General features: G+C 45.5%; 1 protein-coding gene across 2 annotated transcripts in view; it reads left to right on the forward strand.

The window, feature by feature from the left end:
• Nucleotides 1-9,118, forward strand: part of DOCK8 (dedicator of cytokinesis 8) — a 236,688-nt gene that overhangs the window by 212,643 nt on the left and 14,927 nt on the right. For both annotated transcript variants that reach the window (XM_082470796.1, XM_082470797.1), the window contains one exon: nucleotides 8,797-8,967. In XM_082470796.1, coding sequence (XP_082326922.1) covers nucleotides 8,797-8,967 — 171 coding nt within the window. The remainder of the gene's footprint in view (nucleotides 1-8,796; nucleotides 8,968-9,118) is intronic.

The raw sequence follows: 9,118 nt of genomic DNA on the forward strand, positions 1-9,118 counted from the left end.
TAGAGCCTGAGAGGTTCTTGGCATTGGCAGTCTTTGTAATTTCCCATATCATACAATAACTTATTTTTATAAATGTAAAAGACACTGCCTCAAATTGAGAGATAGAGGCGAGATTCTAAAACTAGAATTTTACAAAGGTATCAGTCGTCTCTATGGCAATTCCCACTGGCAGACAAGCGTCATCTCTGCTCCTGAATTCTGCAGTAGAGCTGGCTCCAAGAGCAGCCTGTTCAGGCTGGATAGGAAGTGAATCTTGGGACAAGGTCTTGCAAGCTGCTGCAATGCAGACAGGTATACTGGGACTCCTGTGGCCCTAAAAGGAATGATTATGAAGGATGTGGATGGCACCTCACCCATAAGAGAGAAGGACATCAGAAATACATGTACTAATATTTCTTTTCACCCAGAATCTTAGAGCAGCATATAAAATATAGGAATATCTTCACTTGGCAGATGGGAATAAAGGAGGCTAAAAGTTAAAGTTTGCTAAATTCAGTGAAAACCCACCAGAATGCTAGTGTCAGGTGAGGTTCTCCTCCTTCACAGGCTTTGGTGAGACGTATGTAAATTTGCTACGTATAAAGGAGATATTCTTTGTCCTGCAGTGAATCTCAGCTGCTTAGTAATAGGTGTGTGTGTGTGTGTGTGTGTGTGTGTTTGTGTGCGTGCACACTATACATATGCACATACATACACATGCACAGACAGAAATTATATTTATTAATGTTTTGTATTTGAATTGTTTCCTGTATTTCATAACAATTTTGACATTACGCAAAATGGAGATATTCTTCAGTAAAGAGTGCATTTTCATAAAACAAAAGGCTAGAAAAATATTGGGAGAATTTTTAAAGATCAATTTACTTTCCACGTATCTTCATATAAAGTGAAGTTATTGTGAAAGGCCCATGAAGGTGGCAGTGGCCCGGGCCTCTCTGGACCTCTGCAAGGACCTGTGAAATGTTTAATGAGCACACACTAGGACCCAGGTATGATAGTAGTTGTAGGGATACGGGAGCTGGGTATTCCTCTGCTCCTGACAATAGGACTTTTACCTGGCTAAATAACAAAGCAATGCAGCATGTTCTAAGAACTGTGGAGAGTACACAAAATATAGGGCTACAGAGTTCAGAAAGGAACAGTCAGTTGCAGTCTGGAGTGGCTAGGGAAAGCTTTGTGGGAAAACATCACTTAAACCTTGTCTTGAGTATGTAGGTGGTAGGAAGGGGGCAGCGGGAAGACAGAGGCATTACTGGGAAAGGGACCAACAGGAGCACAAGACACAGAGGCAGGGGTGTCCTTGATACGTCTGGGCTCCTCTGAGCTGGCAAGAGCAGTGCATTCTGTGTGCATGCCAGCACAGGGAGGGGAGCCTGGGAAGACAGCACTATTGATAAATGGGGCTCTGAATAGAATACAGATGTAAAAGGAAGCTTGCTAAGAGAAGTGATTTTTTAGTTAAAGTGTCCTTATAAAATCCCTAACGAACATGCATTTTCTAATTAGCTTCCAGCCCCAGGACAAGTGACTACAAAGAAAACCAGAGCTGAGTAAAACTAGTCTCAGGCAAGATACACAAAAGGAAATGGATTTTCTTAGGGATGATCCTTTAACAAAGTCATGTATTGTTAGACTTTTGATGGTGCAGTTATCTTTCTCCCCAGATGACTTGCAAAAATGTTGGATTTCCAAAATCAAATTCACCATTTACAACGTTGTTCTCCAACCCTTCCAATGATTCCTATGGGAAACTAGGCTGTAGTTCTACCTTCCACCTGCTGGGTGGGTTGCCGCCCTGTTCTAGGAATGCCACAAGAATATCTGTCAGCGCTTCTCAAACTTCACTGTGCAAAACAAATGACCTGGGGATCTTGTCAAAATGCAGATTCTGATTCAGTAGTTCTGGGGTGGGCCTGAGACTCTGCATTTCTAACAAGCTCCCAGGTGCTGCTGAAGCTGCTGGATGGGACCGATCTTTGAGCAGAGGCTGCAAGGCTGTAGAGGTTGCTTGATTGCCGCCATCTCACATTTTCTCCTCCCTGCCCCCTCCCCGAGGACTTCACGCGTCAGGTCCTGCCTCCTGTCACTCACCCTTTTTCCTCCCCTTTCCTCCCTTCACAAGAGGAAATGTGCCATTACTATTAACACCTTTGAACAACTATAGATGCCAGTTCATTCATTCAGCAAACACTTATGGAGCCCATACTTTGTGCCAGGCACCCTGCTACCTGTGTGCAAAGATGAAGTTCCAGTACAAATGAGACAAGGCTACAGGCAAAACAATACTTCTGCTCAGTACTTCATTGTCAAAGTCAAAGTACAGTGACTTTCATTCCACTTTATTTCACATGCATCAAAGGTAGTGGGTGAGATTGTGGTGAAGGTTGCATAACTGTATTAATCTACTAAAACTAATCAAACGGTATATTTACAAGGGTAAATGTGATGATCTGTAACTCATACCCTCAGTACAAGTAGTAGGTGAGAAACCTTCCTTTCCTCCATTGCTTAATTGCTTCTCAAGTCCAGTCAGCAAGTCACAGCTTTGTAATGAATAGAGGAATTGTTTGGTCAAGTTGTTTGCACCTGTGTGTTTTCTCCCCGGAACCTGCTATCAGCAGATATGATGCAGGAGTGGAAAATGTTTGGGGGTGAAACCGTTCCCGGTTTCGCCTTGAGTGAGCTCCAGCTTCTCAGCAGACATGGGCTGTAGGTCGATGAGCCCAGGTTTCCAAGGTGAACATAAGTGAGCCTTCCAAGGCTGATTGCTAATAACGGGAATGTACGCTTGCTGGGTACACTGTAGCTGGGTCCTGCCCCTGGGCAGTGGCCTGTGTGACTCAGCTGTAGCGGGCCTGGATGAAGCCATAAAGAACCTGGCAGGCTGACCTGCTGCCGCTGATACCTGATGCAGCCAGTCCTGCGGCTCTTCAGATGGTTGCCAAGTTGGGGCCTGGATCCCCTTCTGAAACATCTCAGGGTTTCAGAAGCCACGATGGAGAGGTACAACATACTGTTTCCCTCCTCTGCTCCCCAGAGCACCCAGACCATTTTAAACACTGCAATCTGTGCCAGTCTGTGGTTTTAAATTTTCCTCTTACATTTCTGTCTTAGTCAGCTTGGGCCACTATAGCAAAATACCACAGACTGAGTAGCTGAATAACAGACATTTATTTCTCGCTGTGCTGGAGGCTGGGAAGTCCATGATTAAAGCGCCAGCAGATTCAGTTCCTAGGGAGAACCCTCTCGCTGGCTTGTAAATGGCCGCCTTCTCACTGTATCTTCACATGGTAGAGAGACGAAGAAGACAGCTCTCTGGTCTCTTTCTACAAGGGCACTAATCCCATCATGTGGGTCCCACTCTCATGGCCTAATTTAAACCTTCATTCTTCCTAAAGGCCCCACCTCCAAATCCCATCACATGGAGGTCACATGTGAATTTTGGGGGGAACACAAACCTTCAGTCCATAACACGTGAACTTTCTCATTCCTATAAAGACTAAGTGATTTTTAAATTCATTTTTATATTTAAAGAAAAGATAGCAGGACTCAATGGCACCAGGCCCAGGTTGCCTTTAAGGGACATAGTTTCAGATACATCAGTAGAGTTCCACCGCATAAATGGTCATAGAGTCTTAACCGGAGTTAAGATCTGTGAAGAGGAAGGAGAGGGAATTTGCCTAAGTGGCCTAAGGAAAACCAACTGTGTCTAGCGTGGGTGGAAACAGAAGCAGTAGGTGAAAAGCGATCTGAGTATTTGGTGGGAAAACGAAGCCTGAAACATTACGAGAGGTTGCTCGGGAGCAGGTCCATAGCAGGGACATATGAAGGACTTCTGTCCCTTTTCCAGGTCACAGAGACCTGTCTTAGTGGGCCTAGGAGGCTGGGTGGAAAACTGAGAGCCAAGTGGAGCAGCACATACACACACACACACACACACACACACATGCACACACACACACACGTGCACGTGGCTTCCCCCTCCCATCCCTTCTGCAACCATTCTCAAGAGAAAAAATCCATTTCCATTACAGTGCTATCCTGTCCTCCTCTCTTAGCGCGTCTCCACCCCCGGTTCTCTTGAACAAGGTCTCGGTCCTCAGGGCTTGACGGGGCTCTCACTTCAGGGCCAGGGCACTGCGTGGGAGGGTGTCTGGGCTGACTGTGAATTCGAGAATAGTGTGTGATCATCGGAACCACAGGCCTCTGTAACTCCTCAGGACAGAAGCCCAGGGCCCAAGGAGGCGGAAGACAGCGTAATGTGAGTCAGGCCCTAGAGACTAGCCTAGAGTCTGATCTAGGCGGACCCCACCCCGCGCCTGGGTTCTGGGGTGTTCAGCAGGTCCTCAGAACCTGTTTCCAGGTGTCAGACTCGAGACTGGACACCTTCCCAAGCCCGTAGTCCCAATCTCGCCCCCTTAGGAGGAGGAAGCAGGGCCACTGTGACTTCCCCGAGGGAGGCAGCCACGCCGGCCCCTCTGGGGCCGCCCAGCCAAGGGAGGTAGAGGGGGCTCAGGGGGACAGCGGGAGGATGCAGCCGCGGCTGCTCCTGTCTGCCCTGGGGTGCGCTCCCTGCCCCCGTGGTGCCCTGCTCCTTCAGCCTCAGGCGCCTCCCCACCGGCAGCCGCGGGGGCACCCAGGACAGTGCTCCTGTTGGGCTGTCTCCCCCCGCTGCGCTCCAAGAGAGGCAGGCCACGCCGCCTGCACAGCACTCCTCCCGCAGCCGCTCGGCCAGGTCCTCACACGCCCGACACCATTTCATCCTCATAAACCCACTTTATAGATGAAGGAAGTGCAGGTGAAGGAGACCACGATTAGCCCAAGGTCACACAGCAAGTAAGTGGCAGAACCAGGAATTAGGCTAGCCTTCCATTGAGACCAGCTGCCCTTGGGATCTGGGGTTTGGTAGAGGTCGGGCTGGGAGGGAGGAAATGCAGGGGACAGCGCTGGAGAAAGCCACTGGGAGGTGCCAGCCGAGGTGGCTCTGACCAGGGGACCCTCACATCCACTGCAGCTCTTCCTGTGGAAAGGCCAGATGTTCCTGTGGTACCCTGCCCCCAAATAATCCTTCCTTAACTTAAAGGGCCTGGAGCATATATATCACTCCAGTCACGGGAGGAGGTGGGGAGCCAATCCCTCAGTTTCTCTGGTATCTCTCCTCTCACTCCAGCAGCTGTGTTTTTTCACTGGACCTTAGGTTGAGACTTGCTAAAGTGTTACCAGGAAGAAGCTGAGAAAGGCAGAATACTACAAATTGGGACTCCAGAGAGAATAGTTCCAACTTGAGACCAAGGCCGTATGCCTGGATTCTAGCTGGAAGGGTCAGGGTCTTTCCTAGGCAGCATTTGTTGTGTTGGGGTTATGAGTGTGGGCTCTCGGGCCCAGTTGCCTGGCTTCAAATATTCATTCTGGGACTTCCCTGGTGGCACAGTAGTTAGGAGTCTGCCTGCCACTACAGGGGACACGGGTTTGATCCCTGGTCCGGGAAGATCCCACATGCCACAGAGCAACTGAGCCTGCGTGCCACAACTACTGAGCCCGCGTGCCACAACTACTGAAGCCCGTGCGCCTAGAGCCTGTGCTCCGCAACAAGGGAAGGCACCACAATGAGAAGCCCATGCACCGCAACAAAGAGTAGCCCCCGCTCGCTGCAACTAGAGAAAGCCCGTGTGCAGCAACGAAGACCCAGCACAGCCAGAGATAAAACAATAAGTAAATAAATAAATAATATCTACTCTGCCTTAACTAGCTGTGTGATCTTGGGCTAGTTACCCAACCTTAGTTTCCTCAACTGTAAAATGGGAATAAAATAGCAACTACCTCTTAAAGTTAGTATCAAAAGAGTCAATTCAGAGAGCTTAGAACAGGACTTGGCACATATGAAGTGATTGATGAATATAACATTATGGGGCAAGTAGAAATCAGATTGATTTACATAGGAAACAGACTTAACCTGATTTAAATATAGACATTGTCTGCCCATGAGTTGTGTGTCTCTGTAAGGTTTGTACCATAACACACAGTGGGGCTGATGAGACATCAGCCTGGGAGCAACAGGATCCTGGATTTACATCCACCTTTGCTGTTCCCAAAGGTGTATGACTCTGGACAGGGCACTTCATCTCTTTGCATCTTAGTTTCATCAACTATGAAAAAAAAGGGACTGGAATATAAAATCTCTGACATTCCATCATCATTCTTATATAGAACAAATAGTTTCTGCACTCAGACTGGGTCTGTCAGGAATAGTAACAATAATAATAATAACAATAAGTGTTCTAGGTTTTAGCTATGTACCAGTACTATTCTAAGCATTTTATATATTTAATTCCTTTAATCTTTATAAAAATTTATGAGATAGGCTATTATTGCCATCATGTCACAGGTGAAGAAACTAAGGCATGGAAAAGCTTAAGTAACTTGTCTAATGTCACAAAGCCAATAAGTAGCAAAGCAGGATTCAGAGGTGAGCACTCCAGCTCCAGAGCCTGTTCTCTCTAGGAAGTACATTCAGTTGGCAGTAACAGAATGGAATTAAGAGTGGCTTAAATTAGATAGAAAATTATTTTTCTCTCATATAAAACAAGATCAGAGATAGGAATCCCAGAGCTGTGTGGTGGTCACATAAAGTCATCAGAGACCCTGGCTCTTTCCATTCTTTTGCTCTGCTATCCTGGTTATAGTAGATCCATCCTCATAGTCACAAAATGGCTGCTAAGGCTCTGGCCATCACAACCACATCCTAGGCAGGTATCAGGAATAGAAATGAGGAAAGAGCAAAAGCCTACACCCCTTTAAAGAGCTTTCCTAGTGACTTCATCTTATAGCTCATCAGCCATCCCTATTTATAAGGGAGGCTAGGGAATGTAATTTTCCAGGTGGGTATACCACCTGGAGTTCTGCTACTAAGCAAGAGAGGGAATGGTTGTTGATGAAGCAACTAGCAATTTTTTGGCCATACTGAGGGACTGATATGTGAGCTGTGCTGAAGGAGCATCACAGAGAAGGGAGGGCAAGAGATGCAGAGGGGGAGGGCTGCATGACCACCCTCTCTGTAGAAAAGACACCTTAGATAGAGGACTATGAAAGTTACCCCCAGCAAAACCAGGAACCATGTTCTGGAAGCACGACTTCCCGCCCTTTCTAGACCCCATCAGTCTGGTTTCTGTAGGACTCTGCTGAAAAATCCCAGCACATCGACTGTAAGAAAATGCTTGTGTTCAGTGAACTTATCAACAAAGGGAGCAGCAAAGGAGGGGGCTGTCTGGAATGGTGGTGTCACTGAGTGAAAGTTGCACAGTTCAGCTGTTTGTGGACCTAATGAAAATGTTACAGATAGGACCATTTTTAAAAAATGATTTGCAATGTAGTTATATGATCCTGTGTACATTTCCCAAGAGATATGGCTCTTCTCTAGGAGGGAAACATAATGCATGGCTCTCTTTAGTTTATGGATTTAAATAACATAGTGGAAGTTATTTTAACTTTCATAAGAAAATCTAGAGAATATAATCTAAATGGAAGGAAGAAATACAGAAAATGTCTATGAAACAATTTTATGTTATAAAATTTGTTAAAATATAAAGTTACAAAAATTCGCTCCACCTATTAATATATTTGTCTTTTTAAAACACTATATAAAAATATTAAAAAATTTAAAGTAATAAAAAAAGAAAGAACAAAGAGAGCAACCAAACCAAAAAACAAATCCACCAATGATAATAAGCGCTAAAAACTATACTAAAAAACAAAATCACTATATATATCTATAGCTATTATGTCTTCTGATAACAAAGATCACAGAGAGTATAGTTGCTTCTTCCAAAGTTTGCAGAGTAGCCATCCCCAAGTTAGCAGTTCGCTCTTGCAGGTCTCTTGTCTGCCAGTGTTACAAAACCGGTCCTTGAAGTCTCCTTGAAGAAACTGATTTCATTTTACACATTGTGGTAGCTCATAACTGTTAGTTAAGAGGCAATAAAAAAATAATAAGGGGTGATGTAGATTTCTCAGGATTCAAAGGCTGTATACCTCCCCTTCCTACCTCTTCCCTGAAACCTTTGATATGTAACCTTTGGTATCCTACAGTTTGCTTCAGTTAATGTCAAACTTAAAAGACAGGTGAAAATCCAGTTAAGGGCCTGCTTTTGGCTTCCAGGGTGAATTAAATCAAGCCGTTCTTCTACAGCAGGCTGATTCCATCATGAAGCTATGGCCATAGGTTTAATGTTGCCTAGGCCAGGTAGCTTCCCCCTGCCCCATAGCTGTATGTGTTCAGTGGTAATAGGGAGGATTTGGTAGCAAGGCCTGGGTATCCCCATAACACAATCCAAATCTAGCACCACTATTAAGAAAACAGTTTAAACCATGTTGATCATGGGAATCCTATTCATCTGAAGGAAAACAGAATCATTACTAATCATTGTACGTCAGCTAAGTTTCAGCCATTATGTTGTCCCTTCAAGATTTGTTGATTTGTAAGTTCCCTTGGATAGAACAGTATAAAATAAAAGGCAAGGCTTCATCATGTTTGAATAACATGATTTTCTTCTTTAGTACATACCATACTGCACGGGAGAGACTGGAGCTGGCTTTGCAGCTTATTGACTTTGTGACATGAAGCGAGTTACTTAAGCTTTCCGTGCCTTAGTTTCTTCACCTGAGGTGTGAGGGTGATAATAGCCGACCTCATAAATTTTTGTAAAGATTAAATGAGTTAAATATATAAAATTCGTAAGCACTTCAAACTCGTATGAAATGCAACCTCATTTTCTCCCCACCCTGATATTTGCATCTCAGATGCGGTGAAGCCGTAGAGAAAAACAAGCGTCTCATCACAGCAGACCAGAGGGAGTACCAGCTGGAACTCAAAAAGAACTACAACAAGCTGAGAGAGAACCTCAGGCCAATGATAGAGCGGAAAATTCCAGAACTCTACAAGCCGATATTCAGAGTTGACAGTCATAAGAGGTAAGAAGAGGGCAGGGGAGGCCTCTTCCCAGAGGATAAAGGATAGCGCTTGAGGCCCAGCAATCAGAACTGCAGAACCTCTGGGTGTGGGAGCGGGCCCTGGAATCAGAGAAGCCACCCAAGCGTGATCTGCTCTGCTTGCATCCCGCTC

Source organism: Balaenoptera physalus (assembly GCF_965194825.1).
Source record: "Balaenoptera physalus genome assembly, chromosome: 7".
NCBI lineage: Eukaryota > Metazoa > Chordata > Mammalia > Artiodactyla > Balaenopteridae > Balaenoptera > Balaenoptera physalus.